This window comes from Aethina tumida, chromosome 1 (assembly GCF_024364675.1).
Source record: "Aethina tumida isolate Nest 87 chromosome 1, icAetTumi1.1, whole genome shotgun sequence".
NCBI classification, from domain to species: domain Eukaryota; kingdom Metazoa; phylum Arthropoda; class Insecta; order Coleoptera; family Nitidulidae; genus Aethina; species Aethina tumida.
The window spans coordinates 78804357-78826615 of NC_065435.1; the positions used below are offsets into that span (position 1 = coordinate 78804357).

A 22259-nucleotide genomic window follows, 5' to 3' on the forward strand; every position below is an offset into this window, starting at 1 on the left:
AATATTCGTTCCCGTTCTTTCGCGTCTAAATTTAGGGGGGCAGGAGGATTCAATCTGTTTCCTACGGAGATTAATAATTTCGTATCGGGTGTGGGTGGACCGCGCCTGTCGCACCCGTTTAAAATAATGCAAGTGGGATTAAATAATGGAGATGTGATTCTTTTCCGGGCGGTGACGATAATTCGTGTTGAATGATGGGCCCGTTCAGGTAATTATAATTAAGCCACCAGGTATTATTAATCAGAGCGTTAGTGTGGCGGTTATCGATTGCGGCATCCGAACAAGAAGTCATCGTTATCGAAATTGCACTGGCGCCGGAAAAATGGGATGCAAATCGGCAACAGACGCGGTCCGGATTTATTGGGAAACAATCCAGACGTGATATATCCAGACAGGAACGAGCTGGGCGTGGAGCAATCGAAGAAAGCAGGGGATTTATTGGAAAGTGCACCCGCGTGCCGTAATTGCGGCCTCCAAATCATAACAAAGAAAATCTGTTTCCACCTTTAATGAGTGCGACACAATTTGCCGGGATCGGGATAAGGGATCGAGATAAATTTACGTTACAGCCTTTTTTTTACTTTAAAGGAAATAATGTCGAAAGCGATTCAAACAATCCGTGTCGGACCCTTTTTCACACGATTTCCAAACGAAGAAGATGATTCGATTATTATTAAATCGTGGTCCGTGAGAATGGGCCTACTTTAACGGTAGTCGCGGTGGAACTAGAAAAATGCTAATCGTTTATTGTTCGGAACGCCTGGAAAAGTTTCCGTATGATAAACATTACTAATAGATACACAATTGTCCTTCCTTGTTCTTAATGTTCACGCGCTGCGAATAACAACGCTACGTTTGTGTTGTAACTGATTAAAACTTGGTAACTTGCAACCTTGGCGTTTGTGTTTTACGATGAAACGTAAAAAAATAAGGCTTGAATCATCCGTGATTTTTCTGATACTACTGACAATCAAGTCAGCAACGTTACCAAACTGTTACAGAACGACTTGAATTGCGATTTGTAAGAAAGATTATCGTTGGTTTTTTTACGATTTGGAAGGAAAAATGCACGTTTTGGTTGTAGTAAAGAGCCGGTCGTGAGCAAAGGTCAAATCCTAATTGCGACTGTTTTTAGTGGGTTAACGACATTTCTGGTTGTTTAAAAATGTTACTTTACTTATTTCAATTGGATGTATATAAAGTTTAAAAGCTTTATTTCAAAATTTTTTAATTGTGACGTATGAACAAATTGTTTTTAACAAATAATAAACAATCCGGATAATGTTAACAATTAATTGGTTTTTCAAAGCATGAAAGCAACAATTGTTGGAATAAAAAAAATATTAATTTAAGGTATAATTTTTGTAATTTTTAATCTGGGTGAAATCAACAAATCCGGAGAATCAACTGTACCAAGTAGGATCATGGGATGAAAATTTCTTGAGGGACAGCTTAGAAATTATTGTCATGTAAAGCTATTAAGTTACAGCTGCCAAGAAGGATGAATATCAAGGATAGATTCGATTTTGTACAAATCTTTGTACGTTGTACACTTTGTAGAATAAGGGCTTGTACAATACTGTCGACTTGATAATATAGCTTCAGATCACCAGCATAGGCTAGACTACAACATAAAAATAAACTCAAAACACCATTGATGAATAAAAGGAATAATAGGAGTCCCAAATTAGATCCCTGCGGTACGCCAGAGGATGCAGTGCAACTTTTCTTCAAAGAGCACACAAATAGGATTAAGGCAAAGACCTTCGGCGTAAAAAAAAACATCTGCCCACTAAAAAACAGAAGCAGTGTCCTCAATGTCCAAAAGAAGATACACCTGTACAAGACAGTAATCTGACCCCTAATCACATACGACTGCCCAGTGTGGTCGATGCTGTCAAAGACGAATACGCTAACGTTACAACGAATACAAAACAAACTATTAAGACCGCAAAAAATCGGCCACAGTTGAAGCTCTATACGAGAACACAAACGTGCCCTTAATAGAACAATTCATCAAAGAGGCAGCGCACAAATACTTCCACAACAGAGTTAAACACAACTACTTGACGAAACACCTAGTTGAGACGAACGTGAACAACAAAGATCCACATCACAAACACAAATTAATCCATTACGAATCACTACCCATACTCTGGGACACTCCATAATCAACAACACGTAAACACAAACGACAGCTCACACACCACCTAAACAAACAACCACCGACACCTATGCTGAAAGTGGGTTTTTTACATATTTTTCCTACACTGATCGATCCCATAGTTGGCCAGACTAACTACATGAGGAAGAGAAAGGTTCAAGGCAATACCGCAGTTATGCACATATAACCACAACACCAACAACATACGCAACGTATCGAGCTGGTCGAGTCCGGAAGAGGGATTTAATGCAACATTGTCATGCAGAATTGTCACAACACCGACACCAAGGCAGTCTGCTCTCCTGGAATCTTCATCAACCGGCAGTAGCACACAAGGGCAGTCCACGATGGATTATCAAATAAAATGTATTTTCTGTCCGTTATATGTTGTACAAATTGTTCCACATTAACTGAATTCTATTAGTTTTTTCTTTCTACAAGAATGCACAAAAAAACAGTAAGAACTACATGATATGCAAGATTTTATAATCCTATTTTAATAAAAATAGTTGAAATAAGGATTCACCAATTCTTCAAATTGTCCCAGATCACTATCGGAATAGTATACTGAAAAATCAAGTATTTAATATCCAGTTTTAACTACACTTTTCACAAGAATCTAAGAGAATCACACGTTGTGTTATATGCGCAATATAAGGATTCATGTACATATTTTAAAGAATTTTATGGAAACTCATGACAATGATTTGAAATATTCATCAAAATTAACAATAATATAAAAACATTAATTTACGAAATGGCCGGTACAAAGTTCTGACTTAGGAATAGAGAATCTTTGATTTTTGGAAATTTTTGATAAATTTTTTTTAATTTTGAATGTTTTTGTTGCTGTATTGGTTATGGCACTTGCTCTATATTCGTTACAACACAAAAGTGACAGTATGAATGAATAAGGTTGTTTGTCTTTTCTTTCTGTTTCACAATGATTCATCTATTGTTCACTTCAGAAAAAGGTAATGATAATTAGTATTTAAAAAAATAATGCGATAGATTTCCAATTTTTTGTGACGAATTTATGATAAAAGTGCTATTAACTTTATAGAAATTCTTATCGGTACTCCTGTGTTGTTGACAATTGATTTGTGGTTCGAATTTATGGAGACGTGTTGAATGATAATTATGTTCTAAAGGGATGGAACGATAAGAATATCGAATCGGCCCCAGAAAGGTATCGGGCTCATGATTTCAGGAAATATTGGTACTCATAAGATACTTCGATGCTGCAAGTTTTAAATCTCCATCCGTTACCGTGTCTGAATAAATCAAAAAATACTGAAAATCAGTAAAAATTGTTATTCTCAGCACTTTGTGAATCGATTGATCTAAATAACGGATATATTTTGGGGCATAATGGTAGCTTCTAGGAAAAAAATAAGAACCTTAAAAAAACAAGGTTATTTTCTTAATTTTAATTTTTAACCATCTTATGATAACGATAAAAATATGAAACTATTTTTTTGAATTCCTCATTCAATTTTCGTTGAAATTATGAGCTTCGTAAAATTTTTTTTAGAACGGTAAGTCACATTGAAAAAAATTAAAAATCGTTTTCTTTTTATGATTTAACTCTTGAAATGATTACACATACATACATTACAATTTTTTCTGATTTTCAGTATTTTTTGAAACTTGCAGCATCGAAATATCTTGTAAGTAACAATATTTCCTGAAATTATGACAATTGTTAGCAAGCAGTCAAACCATCTCCAGCGTTCCAACGCAACTAAAAGCAAGACTTCAGGTGGGGACCCTTCAGATGTGCAAACAGGTGAGAAGTTGCCGTTCGAACACCCCAGTCTAACCGAAACGAGCAAAACTGCAACAGCTGAATCGCAAGAACAACAACGAAAAAAAAAAAACAGTTAAAGCACTCTTTATGCTAATTTCCGTCGTCCGAATCTGTCGCGGACCACCCTGTTCACGGCCGAACTCGCTTTAACCATTTTTCTTTCGTTTTTTCCATCGTTCGCCTCGCGAACGGGACCTTGGCGACCGACCAACCGTGCAGGGCGCTTGCCTTCATGGGACACAAACATTCGTCTCAGTACCACGGGAATCGGACCCGCACCACGATTTACGTGCATTCGGAAATTCGATCTCGAAACAATCTAATACAAAATGCGGTTTACGAATCCAATTATACTCATATTTCTGATTTTATTACTGACAGATGTTTGTTTCGAACAAATGCCCAATCAAAAACTAATTTGCAGTTGCAAACGACATAGCGGCAGCAGCGTTTATGGGATTAAACAATAAATTAATTATGCGATGTGTAAAAGTGGGTTAATTTAATATTATGGCGGCGATAATTCTTAAATGGGACGCGTTTTGATATGCTCCTCGATTGATTAATGTGCGCCACACAACAGACGACGTTACATTCGTTTAATGTTTACAAAACACTTCAAATATCGGCTGCTAAAAATCCGGCTGTACGTTAACCTGCTTTTTCAAGTTCACACAGAAATTCATAGAAATTACACAGTGGTGTCGTAAGATTCTTGATCGATCCTTCCCGGTTTCAATTACACATCAATTATGTCCGACATTGCATAATTCTCGGTCTTGAAATCGTCTCGAGGGATCGTCTCGGCGTCGGCAGCGACGCTAATGCCGCGAACAAATCGGGTTGGGCAGGCATTCTGAATGCAACCGGGATTTTTTCGAGACTTTCCGCGTGCCCACGTCCGATTTCTTATTCCAAAGCTGTTATTATGACTGGATTGTCCATTGTTCTGAGCACAACGACGACGCGGGTCTAAGGAGGTCACCGCCACGTTCGTATTCAGACAGTTCGGTCCTTCTTCTTGTCACTCTTCTCTCGAAACGTTTACGCATCGATTCGACTTTGAATTATTTAGTTATGTTTTGGCGGGGCATCGATTATCATTCACGGGGGGTGGAGAGTCAAGGCCGCACGATTTTTGCCACTCAATTTCAATATTGAAATTCCCATTCGTGCCATGGGAAGAAGTAAATAAATCTGTTATTGTGGGAAAAGAACGAGTTTTAATTAACCATTACGGCGATTAGAAAACGGAAAACTGGAACGGGGCGAACAGACTGCTTATCTGACTGTTGGAGTAATTGTGCCGTTTTGCGTGTTTTACTTTTAACAATGGTACATAAAACGCGAGAGAATATCGCAATTGTTGGCTGTAATAAATGGTTTTATTGACGTGGCGAGGAATTCGAACAACATTCATTCAACAATTTAAAGCGATTTTAGCGCGATTCAATGGAGTCACTGATTGTTCCATTGATTTTTCTCTTTTGTATTCACATTTCAATATAATATCTTCTTCGATAGTTTAGTAGCTCCCTTAAACTTTAAGATTAACAAAAGTGTTACTTACCCTTCCAACAAAGAATCTCCTGTAACACTTCGCGGTGTCATCGCTCTCGATCTTGGCCCTCCATTGATGTATCACCACAGGGAGGCCGCGATGATCGTACTCGACCTCGTGATTGGTGCCGTCCACCCAGTACCGCTTCCCCTTACCGCCACCCAAGCTCTCCTTAGCCTCTGCCGGGCCGTCATCGTGGGGCACACATATCATCGGATATGGGCCCGGTTTGGAGAGCGTCTCCTGAAGGAGGCGTCGCGACTCGGGCGGCTGGTGCGGCGAGGCGGGCGGCGTGTTCTGGGCAGGCGGCGTCACTGGCGATATTTTTATATTGTTGTTCGTCGACAGCCGGTCCTCCTTCATCGGGTCCTTGCCCGACTGGCTGTTGGGGCGCAGCTGAGGCGGCTACAAACCAAAAAGACACAATTACTCTTCGATCTATTTGCGGTGAAGCAGAAATAAATGGAGAAACCCTACTGATTTAGTGGATTTATAGTCGCGTGCCGGGTTTAAATCGATGAGCGCCGCATTTCGATTGTAACCTTTCAGTCTAGCGTCGGGGGCGTAAAGGTCGGGGGTGGTTTTTTTTCTGACGGAATTACGACACATGCAACGTTAATGGGGGAATCGATACGCCTTACCTTGGCAGTGAATGTGTGTAATTTAGGCGAACCCTCCGTCCCACTTACACGCGTGAATCGATACCACCGATCATTTGTGCTAAAATGCATTGTATACAAATCGTGGTGAAATTTCACGATTCGACTATTAACTATGCGGTTTGATGATGAATGATTGATTGATTTGTCGATCGCCATCTGCGTATTAGATCTGTGATCGCCCCAATAGTCGCACAACCACCTGTCGAACATTGATGATCGCAGTAATGATGATTGCGGGGTCCGGATCATCCGGATAGCTCACCGGCAAGTGTAATCCGGGTCAGGCATTATTTACACAATTCGAATCGTCGAATCGCGGCACACCTGTTCGTGTTCCGGCCGCGGAACGAGTTTCCCGAGACGTATATTTGTCCGATTGACTTACTTTTGCCCGGCTACCGTTTAAAAGACCCACAAGATGCTGCAGCCGAACTAACTGTAACCGACCATATTCAACCGTCTCCGTTTCGGTCGATGAAAAAGGCAATAAACGATGCACTCAGTTAATTCGTATCTAGCAAATTGTTTTCATGTTCTTGTGTCATTCTCGTCGACATTCGAAGTGTGCCAACCCATTAAATATTTAATTAAACATTATTTATTTACTTTTTTAATGACGCATCGACTGAACGATAATCGACCAAAACCAAAATACTCTAGTATGACCCAGTGACCTCGACACACACACACACACACACACACACACATTTTCCATCTGTTTTGAAATTTCTAAAAGTAACAAAAGATTAGAGGGAAAACTGGACGGGTTCGTCGAGTTGTCCAGTTGTCGAGTTTTCTGTCGAGTTGTCGACTGCAGAAACAGATCTGACTAATAACATAATTTTGTCGGCGAATTACTCGCAGCCTGGAATTTAGACGAAAAATTACGGTCGAGAACAATGGAAGACAAGCTGACTGAGTTCCACAACGAAATAACTATAATCTTGTTTTAAATGACACTCTAATTTTGTGACTAAACTACACGGAACGACACGTTTAATACACTTTTATTACAACGGTGGATTTTTACAAGATTATTAGAATTATTTTTGTTCCCATACAATATGTGTACACAATACAAATTATGTTTATTTAAATTATTAAAATAAGTTTGCCTAGTTGTTGAAGTGTTTTACTCAACATGAAGAACTTTTAATAGATGTGAAAATGTTTCAAATGTAAAATAAGTTTACTTTAAAGACAACATTCTACTTCTAAAATTATTTAAATTCAAATTTTACTAATAATTTAAGGAATAATTAATAAAATTTAAACTTAATTCATCAAAAATTTAAATTTTAATTTCTAAAAATATATTTATAATAATTAGTTTTAAAAAATTATTGGAAATTAAAAATATTTATACTTTAAACTTAATTTTAATAATTTGGAAACTCACTTTTTTGTACGTAATTTGCTAATTAATTTAATTTTATTAAATATAAGACTTCAAAATCACTAATAAGTACGAATTATTATATAAATTAAATATATTTAAAATAAATAAAATGTTCAAATCAGCAAATAGACATTAAAAAGAAATATAATTAAAAAATGAAGATAAAAATTTATATTATAAACTAAAATTATTATTTTAAATAGAATCAAAAATATAAATTAATAAATAATTTATTGATTAAAAAATGTGTCTAAACAAAAATAGATAAACAATTTAAAATATTTTTCTACATCTGAAAACATATTTATAATAATTGATTTTAAAAAAATTATTGGAAGATTAAAAATATTCATATTTGAAACTTAATTTTAATAATTTAGAAACTCACTTTAGGTTTTGTACATGATTTTTTAATTACTTTAATTTCATTAAAAATAAGTATTCAAAATGACTAATTAATATGAACTATCACATAAGTTAAATATATCTGAAATAATTTAAATATCTTTTCTTTATTTTATTTTTTAAAATTTATAATTTTTCTCATTAAATTAAATAATTTAAAATAATTAAAATGTTCAAATCGGCAAATGAGCATTGAAAAAATATACAATTAAAAATTGAAAATTTAATTAAATTAAATTTATTTTGTGAAAATATACACGTAATTATTTAATTTAATATTTTGTGGCATATCGATATCTATCCAACATAACTTGGGATCTTCTTGGAATGGGTCCAACCAGTTTTTGTAGTATTTTCTTCGAAATTTGAGACCATTTTGTTTGCGTGATATCCAACTGTTCTTTGATATTGGTGCTCAATGGGACTGAGATTTGGGGAGTGTGATGGCTATTTGAATATCGATGTTTTGATCATAAATTTCTACGATCTTAGAGGTATGCTTCGGATTATTTTCTTGTAGATAAATCCATCAGAGTGGCATATTAGTTCTCAGCAAATGGCAACTGTGAATCTTCTAATATATATATATATATATTGGAAATGATCCATTTTACTCTTAGGCTACCACCACAGTGCTTTACACTGCAAATTTAGTATATCACTCCATTATGGCCTAAGAAATTGAAATCCCAATAAAATCAATTATGGCTAAAATTCAAATTATTCAAAGTTTCCATACTTTTTTCCACAACTGTACGTGGAAATCCCCATAAATTTTAAAATTAGACAATATTTAAAAAGGAGAAACGAAAATTAAAAAATTTAAATTTAAATGACATATTTATTTTCAGTAATAATTATGAGTTGTAATGTTTATGTTGAAAATAAATAAATGTTTGATTTATTTGTCCTTGTAATACATTTTAAGGAGTACAATGTAAATACATGAAAAGAAAAAAATCAAATTGTACGTGTATTTTAATACGAACATAATAAAAATGGGGGACCGGATTTAAAGCAGGTCGCGACTCAGAAAACATCCATCTGCTCAGGACGGGTGTTAAAGACGGAGTGTTTGCATTTTTTTTAGGCCCGTGGCACTTCAGGAATTGGCCGTCTTTATTTTCGTCACTTTAACAGCTTCCGGCCCATTAAGGCGGCATCTCGCGCCCGTGCATCAATTTGAATGTAAATAGCGACTGTATTATGCCGGGGGTGCGTTGGCATCATCCCCGAGGTAAGCGGTTTTTTTTACGGTCGGGTTGTTTGTTTTTTTTATGGCCCGGGGTGTTTATCTATAAATTTTCGAGGAGTCAACGATCACATATATTATTGTTAAACCGCACAAATTGATAAAGTGTATTGTTTAGATAAGTGACAAAATCCGTTCGGAGAACTCGACCACCAGATAAAACAGACGCATGAATTATGGAATGCGTTAAGTATTCGAACGCTGATGCGGCAATAGAATATGACCGGAGACATTTTTATTATTTTTTAGTGTTTCCGGTAGTCGACGGTCGATGGGTTCGGTGTAATAAAGTACCTGACAGTTTTCTTATTTCGTTGTAGCTAATTGAGAACCAAAACCAATTCTGTTGTGCAACTTCCGTATTATCTCATAGATACATATATAGAATTAATTAAATGTAATTTCACTTTCGTATTTTTTACATATTGGTGCTAATAGTGATTTGCATTATTCTCGTATATGTTATGTTACGATACAAAAACAAATTGTAGTAACGTTGCTGCAACTATTACAATTGCAACGTTGTTGGAACTATCAATCTAACGGTTATTAGACTTACAAATACGTTAATAGTAATAATCGATTTCGAGAGTTTCACACAAGCACAGCTTTCAGCGTGATTGCTAATTAAATTATATTGATAATGCCGATACTTTCACCGATTTTATTTGCAATCGACCGATTTGACACGGCAATGCGGTTTAAAAACAGACAAAACCGACAAGAATTCGATGCAAAAACAAAAATCGAAGCAAACTTTAAATTTAGAGCGGAGCAGATGTGCGAGTCTGGACCGTGAAATATTATTGTTCGGGCAGTGCGTTAATTTTACTTTCATTCATTTCCTTATGGCACGACCCGACTTTTTGGCATGGGTGCCTAATAATCATCGTCGTTCTCACAACAAGTTAAACATTTAAAATGCCGCGTCCGTCCGCCCGAAATGTGACCCCAACACTAGTTACAAATTCAAGGAGAGGTTTTTCGGTAACAGTACTTCCACATAACGAAATTTTTGTTCTATTTACGACGAATTCGAAACGACCGTAGATATTAAATCCCACGCAATCGTGTACGGGAAAAATAAATACGTACAACCTCGCAAAGTAGACTTTCGTTTTTGTGCCGCCAACATCTGCAGTAACTGGTCGAAATTTCGACCTTCGGATGATTTTTTTATAGAGGATCCAAGGAACGAGTCGAGGTTTTTAAAATTGAAGCGCAACGGGAAACTGGTTAATTCGGCGGCTGTGATAAAACTGTTAATAACAAACCAGTTGACAATTAGGTGGACACAAACACAATTATGTACGTGCGAAAGGTTAGCGATTCAACTTTTATGTAATCGCTCTAATTTCCTGCGTTGTGCATTTTACACTTGAGAAATTATTTTATGTAACTTCTATAGACGATTTCATCTAACGTAAATAACTGTTATTAAGTCTCAGAAAAAGCCTTGACTTTAACGAATCACCTTCGTCAGGTAACATTTTAGTATATATACATATATTTTTAGAGACAGAAAATTGATACATTGACATAAATCGATTCAGCACGGTCGACTATTTTAACCGAGTAGAAGTGTAAACTTTCTCCCACGCCTCGTTTTTACTTGTTTCACAATGCCTCGCGTTCAAAACCAAATATTTAGGTTACGCCACTTGGTACGACAAAAGAATGGACAAAATGCAAACTATACAAAATTTCTGAACCACTCCGTGCTTGTAAATATTTTATTTGTCCCACTTTTATGTTTCAAAGGTACTCAATTTAAACTGATAAAATAATTATTGTGGTAATAATTAAACAAATAAAATGAGTACCATCCATCAAATTTCATCGAAAAACTTTTTGAACCATCAATCAATACCGGCAGTAAATAAACATCGGTAATAAAAAAATAAACGCAACTTGACTCGTTTGCTGGGTCTCGGTGACAATTAAACCGCTAAAAACAAACGAAATAAAAGCTTCAGTTTCTAGAAGATCGGCTACACAAGTAGTCACTTAAAATTCAGATAAGAGTGTCGATACAAGACTATTGTTCCGTTTTGAAACGACGACCGAAATAAAAGATCGCTTTTAAATTGGTCGCATCTTATTTATTTTACCCATTTTTGTTTAGAATAAAGTACATATCCTTACAGTGTAATTAACTTTTACTTCCTACCGTTATTGATTATTTAATAAATCACAATTATTTACCTTGACTTGTACGGTTTGAAAACATGCCAAGGCCCCCGAATAAATTACTCTTTTTGCACATTAACCTTAGTGATCTCACTCCAGTTTTTCAAACAGTTTTTCCATTGGCGTTAATTAGTTGGAAAAGTGCAAAGTAAAGCACGTATGGATTTTTGCCCGCAAAACCAATAATTATGAACGTGTTGTAAACAATCGACCCAAAGCGTTTCACTCGAGTCTTAAAAACCGTGACTTATGCCAACTCGACGCGTTTTGTTGTTGGAAAAGGTCAGTGAACGTGCGCACACCCAAACCAATAAAAAAAATTAATAATTTTAATAAAATCCGTATGTATTATTGTTCGGGTTTATTGGTCGACGTTTATTGGAATTATTTCCTAACTTGGCTAATTCACAACTAAATGACAACTTAGACAATTGATATTTTGGTGTTTTTGAGCACTGGTTCCATAAGTATTATCCACATAATGATACCAAAGAGAAGGTTTGTGTTTGGAAGTCTCAATGGCTTTTTGTTCAAACTTTTCCATAAAGAAATTGGGGATCACTGGACTAAGAGGACTACCCATTGCTAATCATTCAGTCCGTTCGTAGAATTTGTTGTACCAAACGATATCCATTATATCTGGAGGGAATATCATGTTTAAGGAATCATTGACAGGAAGTTTAGTGAAAAGTGACACTACGTCGAAACTGACGAGTCTCAAGAAAATGAGCAGAATCTTTGATAAAGGTTGTATCAATCTGGTAAGATAGGTTAGCTAAGTTGGTGACCAAGATAAGAATGGCTAACGAACAGAACGAAATTTCTAGAACATCAGTTGTCTAAGTTGTCGAATAGAATCAGAGCTCTGAAGATGCTAGCCGACTCGTGTTAGCAAAACGTTAGGAAATAATTCCAACAAACGTCGACCAATAAACCCGAACAACTATAGATATGAAAACAATGGTCACGAAGTCCTCAACCTTTACATTTAATAAAATTCATTATTAAAACGAATTAACTGCGTACTGAAAGGTCGTTACCATCCAGTCGCAAACACTGAGAGAAACTTTTCCCCCTTCGATTCTGGTTTTTCGCCGTGAAAGTCCAGTGATTTTTTTTCGGCTTGGTTTCTTCGCGTTCACTTTCGTGATTTCACCGTTCGTCCGGCAAAATCGATTTATTCTTTTTTTGCGTTACGTAAGCAGATTAGTCTCCTAATTGACGGTTATATAATTCGGGAGTTTGTGTTTTTTGTTGCGCCATTTAAATACCTGCATGTCGAACAGTTTTTCGATGAACTTGCCGCTGATGTTTACCTGCAACGATTTCGAAAATTCTGCTTTTGTAATTTTTTACAATGGTCCATACCAAATTACACGTTTTCGCAAAACTGTCGACAAGTTGCTGAACTGTTTCCTTAACAGTTAAATAATAGAAATAATGCTTGTTCTAAACATGTTTGAGCAATTTTCCATCCAACTTTTCCAACTCCGGAGTCAGTCATCAACGACCATCCATTAATTAACTCGTCTCCAAACACACATTTAATAAATTAGTTTTGCAGCTTCCTGTATACGAACAGGGGCCGGATGAAAAACCTGACCAGACGCCCCAATCAGGTAAGAACGTCACGTCGCAGACTCATATCCGCCACGAGACATGAGCGGATCCTCGAACCGTCTACACACACACATAAATTCGTGACCGAATGATAAAAAAAACGCGAAATCGTCGCCGATGAATAATCGTGCGTGTTAACGGAGGATCCGCGTCGTCAATGACCAACGGGTCTTATCAGGTTCCCGCATTTTATTGTAACGTTTACCGGACCAATTATCCGGGAAAGGAAACCATGGGAACGAGACAAAAAGCGAGTCACTAAAAACGATCCGTGCCGAGTCACCGTTGCTTCACATGTGTGACAATCCTGAAATCTAGAACGCAATCGGGTTGTTCGATAATTTTGCTGCAATTTATCCGTTACAGTTACAGGAAAGTAACTGGAACAGATTTAATTTAATAGGTTGGACGTGCCAAAGCGCAACCCCGACGATAAATACTGCTTATCGCACGAATACTTTTAAATATTTATAAACATGTTACAATAATATTTTTCTTGTTGCATAACAGATAACGTGCCGCATATTAGCCATAAATAAGAATTCGCACACATGCTATTATATTAAGTCTACCGACATTATTTATTATTATTCGCTATTCTATTGCTTATAAAACCGTATTTATCGTCCAGAATTAGAAATAAATGATTATTTGCATTGTGGCTTATCATTTTGCAAATATCCCAAGTAATTAATACCTCATACTTTAAATCGGATGAATCATTCCTGTCTGGCTTAATCACGGCTTTGAAGCCCCATACATTTTCCTTCCAAACTGGTGTTTCGTTACTCACCAAACGTCACGTATTAAGATTCGTTCTGGTCACGACGCAAGGCTTTATATTCTAACCGAAAAAACGACGATTTCAATACGATTTACCTTGAGAATATTTAAATGAGAGGCAATATTTGCCTATTTGGATAAAAATAAACTGTTTTCAGCTCTTCAAAAACAGGAGGGAGACACGTCCACCAATTATGACAAACGGCTGCAATGTAAATTATCTTCTTGTTATCGCCGCAGACAAATTAACCGCGCCGTTTGATAACAACCGTAATTTATTTAAATGGGTTGAGTACCTGGAAACTTATTAATTACAGTCGGTATTACTGTATAAATATTTAGGACGCAATCCACTTGCAAATTAAACTCCCGAGAATCGTTTTATGGCTTGGAACAAAGTGGGGAATGAAAGTTAATTGCTTAATTCAATTAAATTTCGATATTCAATATTGATTGACTTTTAGATCTACCTTTTTACTTAAGTTAAATAATAAAACAAACTTGTAGAGAGTGATGGACGACTCGAAGTTGTACTAGTGTATTGTAACATCACGTGCGAAGGAAAAATTACGATATGATACGATTGTGACCGGAATGCATCAGGTAAAAGAATGATGAACGGATTCATCAATTTTACAAAACGCCCGGACGAACAAACGCACAGGCAGGACCTGGTCATAAACCAGAACGGGCGACGGACCATTTTCATTTATCCAGTCGCCAACATCATTCACGAAATTTATTATCAATTTTGTGCGCACACCTAAAACTCGATCGTCACGTGACGCGAAGTTGAAACGGCAAATTCAGATTTGTCAGATTTAGATAAGAGTTGTTCAGGAACGGGCGTGCATTTCAATTTCAGCGAGAATCTGTGCTCGGATACCAAGGTGACTGACTAATCCGGCATTATTCATCCGTGCTTGATACACTTTCACAAATTGTTCCTCATCTATTCCAACACTTCTTACTAGCAAAATATTTTACACGTCGCAAGGTTTCCCTTCCAAAAACTGCAACAGTTACAATACTCTTCCGAGAATTTCACTGAAAAGAAAGAATTGAAATATTAAAATAAACAATGTTCAAGAGTTCTGCTGAACAAACAAAAGTGTTAGTGGGTGGAAGAGACAACGAGCCGCGAAGTGAACGTACAACGAAACCGGGCGATATTTTATCCAGCTTAACCTCGATAGACTCTCAAACATTGTAGTCTAGCACAAAAACCACCTCGACTGTGAAAACGTCGCGATAATTATGCAGAAAATTATGTCACCCCAAAAACCAGGTTATCCACACCACATACAATTCGTTTGTGTGGTATGGATGTGGAGCAACACGTTTATATTTACTTTCTCATTAGCAACGTTATCTATTGTTGAACGAGCCTCTTCAAGGTGAACGTGACGTCAGAGATGGTTTCAAATCAAAACGGATTCGGTGATTTTAATGTTCTGTTTAGTGTCTTTTATTTCCTTGGAATGGAACTCGATGATGTCAGTTCTTAATCATCGTCTGTTTGCTTTCATTTTCTAATATTAGGTTAGGTTCTAATATTCCAGAGGGGTTGACGACGACGCTGTTGGCTCGTCGACAATCTGACTGATAATTTTTCACAACACCTAACCAATTACCACGTTCGTTTCCACTCATCAAACATTTAACATTTTTCCCAGTGTCCAGTTAATGGAGCACAATATGTTGAAGCCAGATAAGGCGGCGATAAGACATGTTGCCGTTGGCTGCACACCATTCATTGTTCATTGTTTCCTTTCGGCCGCTTTCAGAAAGAAAAGGGCCCTTCGTTCGTCCCCTCAGACCGATTAACCACCACCAAGGCATGCATATGCAATGGGACACGGTCCGCGGATCGGCAGAAACCTGCGGGCTTCCTGCCGATGAGAACCGACCCGGCAAAGGTACATCCGGCTTTTTTTTACGCCCCGCCACGTCAGTCGAAACGGGAGGGTGGAATGCGGCTTCCGCAAGGTGCACACCGGTGAGTCACGGTTGTTTGTATTGTCGGGGCAAATTTATACGACGATCGGGAAATTACGAACAAATTTCCAGCACGATACAAACACGAGGAATTCCAGCTTCGAAATGTTCTCCGATCGATTTTCGTTTATAATTGTCGACGAAAAAATCGTTGCATAAACAAAATAGAGGACCATTAATCAGTCGGGCGTCCGGCACGATTGGGGCTCATTGGGATTCCTGTACAGGAAATGGATCCTCCAAAACGGTCCGAGGGCGGCACGTGATCCAAATGCCAACGAACACATTATATTTTAATACACAACCTCCGCATCTCCCGAGAACTTCAATCATACCTTCCCGTTTTTACGTTTTCTATGATGCACGGGGGAAATGGTCGAGAGTTGCGGGTAATAGCAGTTGGTGGGAAGTTCTATTACTGCAGACCGGTCTTACCGGTCTGTTTTATTTTAATGCAAAAATATCAAATGCTGACGGCTGGCGTACGTCTGGGGGCGTTTTAAGACACGACCTAGCCTAATTGAAGGGAATTTAAGGCCATTGTTGGCGTTGTAGTAGTTATGCAAACTTCGTTAAGGGTCTAGCTGGATGGTTATCGGCAAACAGAATTCCATTAACGCAATTTTCGATCCTAGAGGGTGAATAACAGGTAAGAGAGTGTTAATAAGATAATCCATTACCTCTACGTCCCTGTCCCTCTCATTTCCATAATTTCCGTTCCGAGTTGTTTTCAGTTTCGATTTCTTTGTCGTCACAGAAGATATTTCTAAATAGCAAACGCAAGAATCGCTTAAATCGACAAGAAACATTTAATTAAACTGGCAAATCTGATTCTGAATAAGTTAATAAGTGATTGTTTATAGAAACCACGGCTAATTGGCCGAGGCGCGGGCGAACAAACCGCAATCCAGCAAATTTAATAACTCGCGGGAGGGAGACTTTAATGCAGTCGGAACGAGAGAACAGTAAAACGTTACGTAATTATGATTTCTTGGGGCCGAATGGTAAGAGGTTGATTAAAATTTCAATTTGCCGGGCACAATCCCGAGTCTTCACTTGCCCGATTCGATTGGCTTTCGACCCGAATGGGATTTAATAATAAGCAATTCAAGTTTTCTCTTGTGTCTTCCTCGCCGATTCGTTAAGGTACAGTTGTCTTTTGTTTATTGAAATTTATCGGGATAACAATGACCATTGCGAATTAGCTGGTTAACTGACATTGGTGAGGTCTTGATAAATATATAAAGTCCCATTGATGTTGTTGTGTATCACGAGCCTGCCATCAAACGTCACAATTGAAAAACCGTTAACGGTTACGAAAAACTGCACTCGAATCAAAATTAATTATCTCCTAGTGTTAACGAACTAAATTTCATTACGGACAAATAATAATTCAGTCCGGATTAAATTATTTGCTTGGACTGTGTTTGTTCTGGCGCAGTCCGATGCAGTTCGATTGCATATTTAATTTCCGTACGAACATCTGGCAAACCAAACGTTCAGGATTGATTGACCAATATCTGTGTTCAATTTTTAACGTTCCCCTCATAATTTTCTTGTTGACAAACTCACAAAATCAATATTTTAACGTTAATGTTTAATATTTAATACTGGAATCCAATTTATACAAAAACTTCGTTTATTAAATTCATTCGTTCATTAAACGTTTCCTTGTAATATTTTTTGAAAAAGTACTTAAATTGTTGTAATACCAACTGAATTGAATAATCCTGCTCATTTTTTTTGTACCTTTTAACAATATTGAACTAATTGCAGACGTATATTTTCGGACTGCTCACAAACAACTGCTGAAGTAATTAGTTTACTCCACGATAAAACACGATCCTGACTCACTTATTGGAATCATATCGTCATTAATGAGGTAAATGTACAAAATATTAATAGGGCAATGAAAACCGTCCCGATAACGCCCCATAACCGTAAATCTCTTTGAATCGATCGCAGTTATCTGTATCCATAAAACTGCTAATCGACTGGCGGATTTATCTGTATGTTTCCTACTATCATAGTTATTTGTTAAACTGATTTTCCAAGTATAATACTCTCCGTATTTCCTCCGAGAACGGACCACTTAACTCTGTGATTGCGCCGGAATTGAATTCTTCCTCGGCTGCACAAACACGACGGATTTATTAAAAAAAGAAGAAAAAAACTCAGGGATAGTTCCGCCTCGCATCCGTCAAAACTTTATATTAAAACTTGGCGATTTTCGAAAATAATCACAGTGTCCGACGATAATTCATGATATCCTCTCTCAACAGACGCGGAACGTAATCCGGCCCGGATGGAGGAAGTAACAGATAGAAAAAGAGTCGTTTCGGTGCTAAAACGAGCAACTAACTTTGCATTACGGACACTTTTTTACGTTGCGCTTTATCTAAAAGAGGAAGTCTCACATTTCGTGATTCATTCACTTCCGTTTGGGATGCGAGAGTGTGCTTGTGAATGAAACGCGCGGATTACAAATATACCTGGATGCACAATAAGAACTTGTCTGTGTAATTTGCCAAGGATGGCGAATAATCAAATAAATTATGACGAGATAAATCGAAAGGGCCGGATAAAAACGATGCGATAAATTATAGATTCGACATGGGCGACAGTAAAACGACGACGAATTTCTCGACGGAACTTTCGACGTTTGGAAAGAACGATGTTTGTTTTCGGTTCGTGCTCTCGGGTCACCTAGTTTTTGCTTAAATTCGGATTAGCACTCGTGAATATTTATCTCGTAAAAATGATATTAATTACACAGTTGTTAATTCAGATTCGAATTTCAGAAGCGGATCAATCACATCCTTTGATGAAGTCATCGAAGACAGATGGATAAATAAATGATGAACAACAACAAATACGATTTACAGCCGCTTGGATAATATAACATTTTTACGGGCCAATAAAGAACAAGGAACATAATTAATTTCCTTCATGAATTTTTAATATCTTGGCATTTCATGTGAATGCTGAATAAAGTGTCGCCCTTCAAGACTCAAGAATTCTTTATTTGTGTTTATGTTTTAGTTGAATTATATTATATATGCAATCTGCTAAAAGGGAGAACCCCACCACTCATGAATATTTAAATCGGGTAATATTTTGACCTTGCCCAATTTATAACGCAGTAAACCACCCTTATTTTTCCGCCTACGGTATTCATAAACTCTTACCACGCCAACACACTTCTCTTACCTGAAACAAAATCAGAAACGTTATTACAAATGTAAACGAAAGTCGCAACGTTTAACGGTACGAACACTCCCCGCTAAATAAAATGTTACTTGTTATGTCACTAAATCGATTTTACTATTAAAAATTATCAATTAACAATTTGTTAAAGGAACAAAATTATTTTGTTATTTGTGACTATAAAATATTTATTTTATTTATCTCCTGCAAATTAAAGTTTTTACTTTTCGTGAAATACTTCTAAAATTATACTCTATCCCATACACTGAATAAATATTTGATAAACAATTATTTTTATCTTATCAATAATCAACTGCACATTAATATTGGAATGAATTGGTACTTTTAATACCTGAAGCTTAAATTAGAGAAACTAAATTTCTACAAAAATCTTAAAAAATGAAAACTTATTACGTTTCTATATTTCTGTATTTTAAGCGTTCAAATTCATAAATCTTTAAAAAATCAATATTTTTGACGGAAAAGTTAAAAGATTAAAGAATTTTTTGATAATAAAAAATTTTAAATTAATTTCAGCGTTAACGTGTAAAAACCTCATTAATCGATTTTTTTATTTGATAAACATACAAACAATACAAAGTTTAATGTGTGTTAGTAGTTAGTGTATTAAGAAATATATCTTTAAATTGAAATTTCTTTATTTTAATTTTATACATATGTCAATATTTTTTTAAAATATGAATATATTAAAAATTGAGATATTTAATAATTTAATATTCATGGTTATGGTTTTTTTCTATGTTATATTACATAAATTTGGTATTATGCTGTTTATTTTTTTATTTCAATTTTTTACAAATATTTTATAAAATATAAAATAAATATAAACCCACCCAATCGAAGTGTTAGGGTTATGGTGGAATTGAAGTCGAAAATAAAAATATCGTGTCGCGTCGCGTCGTGTCGCGTCGTGTCGCGTCGTGTCGCGTCGTGTCGTGTGATTCGTTTTCGTTTTATTAATGGCGAAACTGCGGAATTGCATTTCGCACTTCAGACGCGAAATAATTATCACAATCATTAACACACAACCGAGCGAAACGGGTTGCGAATGCCGGGCTTTATAATTGTGTTCTGGGGGGCAAATTATTAGTTTTACGGGTTTACAGAGTGAATTGCATTGCCGTCAAAAACAAACGGTCTTTGAATTTTACGGTGAATAGACTGGTGACGTTGCTTTCGTTGGTTTAATAAGATTTTTCAAGTTATATTGCTCCAATTCGTCTTACGTGATTGTATAAATGTTATAACTAACTAACTAATCATGTGTTGTTGTTTCATGTGCGCGTTTATCGAAAGTTAACAACCTTTTTAGGATCACCGTGTGAATGGATAATCGGCGAGTTTCTAACGAACATAAACCCGAATAAATTTAACGAGTTAATCAACCAGCAACAGCGATTTTGCCAGTTTCACCTGTTCCACTTGCACCGCTGCATCCGATAAACTTTGCGCCGTTTGTGCGTGTGTGCACGATTAATGCGAATTTATCGGCGGGCATGAATTATAAAATCATTACACAATTAACGCCGTAGGTATTGTAAAGTAAAAGTATGATTTGTTTATTAAATATGCACGTAGTATTCGAGCCGGCATAAATTAATCCGCTGGATGTGTATTAACCGAGGCGAATTGTAAATCAGGGGGTGGCTTTTTCGTGCCCAATACGGACACCGAACAACATGATTCACAAGTAATCCTTATCGGATGATGCACGCCGACTTAATACCACAATTCCAGTTTTAATGACCGGTAAATCCCTCTTAGTTTTAGTTATATTTAAGGTCTAATGAAAGTCGCCCCCGTGCGTGCGTAATACCTGCCAGTTATCGGGAGGGCCCGGAAAACCCTTTAAATTAAGCAAAACGATGATTCATGTGCAACTGAAACGGGGGAAAACAGGACAGAAATGCATCATGTTAATGGGATTCCCTAATCTAATCGACGCAAATATCCAGACTAAATAAATTCAGTAAATTGCCCCTTAAAACCGCTTTATTACTTAAAGCTCAAAATCTTTATTTATTTCCTTGTTCATTTTCACCTTTTCATATTATATAATAATATTTTATTGCTTATAATATTTAACATTTTAGAAAATATTTGCATAAAACCATAACAAAAATAAATTGATCAACATTTTGAAAGTATTTTAACCTATCAACACTCAGAAAGAGTTGAACATTGCATCAATGAACACTAAACATTTTACGAAACTATTAACATTTATCAACGTTATTTACAAATCTTGTACTACCTGTTCTGATGTGACGTATATTTATTTATAGATTGCACTGTAACCACGTCTATTAATTTAGCTAATAACACACCGAGTCTATTGAGTAATTGGATGATTACAATGTCAGGTGTATTATTACCAATATTATTCATTGATCAATTGAAAATCGGTTGAAAATGCTCGTCTCAAATAAATACCTAGAAATATACTCATTGCCAGATAGGGGAAGAGGGAGACAGAGATGACGATTTGTCGGTCGGTTGATTTAGGGAAATATTATTATCTGGACAGCGTTGATAAGCGTAATGTTCGGAACGTCCGTTGAAATGTCACATCGATAAATCGCCGCGTCGAAGTATCAAGATACGCGTCCAAAACACACGGCTGAAAAGATAATCACGGAGAGAAGGAGAGGAAAATTCAGGTTTATGTACGTAATCGTTGGCTGCAAGTGAAAAGATTCAAATGCCACGATGAGGTTCGGATAGGAGTTTGAAGAGCGGAATGGATGGATGGATGGATGGATGGATGGATGTGGGTCAAAAAGGAATTATAAAAATTCTAAGGACGACGGAATAAATGTGCATGTGCAAATTGTTCCATGTTAAATATTTTATACAATTGTTGATCTTATCTGCAATGGCACGGAGGCTCATAAGCACATTTTCAGTTTTTAACGAAAATACGATAAGTAAATGTTTGAGAGGAAAGCACATTAATATTAAAGGAGAAAAATATTAAAAAAAGTCTTATTTAAAGAAAATAGTAGACATAATAAACTAGAAATAAAAGGAAATGTTAATGAACTATAAAATTTGAATTGAGAATAATATTATTATTAATCTTGATAAACACAATGTACACAATTTTATTAACGTTCGATTAAGTTTAGATTTGTTAGCTTAAAAATATTATAAATCTAAATAAAATTTAGCGGAAAAGTAATAATAT

The 22259-nt window shown here is 36.3% G+C and overlaps 1 protein-coding gene across 5 annotated transcripts in view; it reads right to left on the reverse strand.

Annotated features, from left to right (window-relative positions):
- The window catches only part of LOC109609146 (rap1 GTPase-activating protein 1), a 147803-nt gene that overhangs the window by 8349 nt on the left and 117195 nt on the right, over positions 1-22259 (reverse strand). For 4 of the 5 annotated variants that reach the window (XM_049961846.1, XM_020025776.2, XM_020025768.2 and 1 more), the window contains one exon: positions 5545-5940. In XM_049961846.1, the coding sequence (XP_049817803.1) occupies positions 5545-5940 (396 nt within the window). Of the gene's footprint in view, positions 1-5544; positions 5941-19032; positions 19055-22259 lie in introns of all 5 variants that reach the window. The other variant, XM_020025791.2, reaches the window with a different exon arrangement.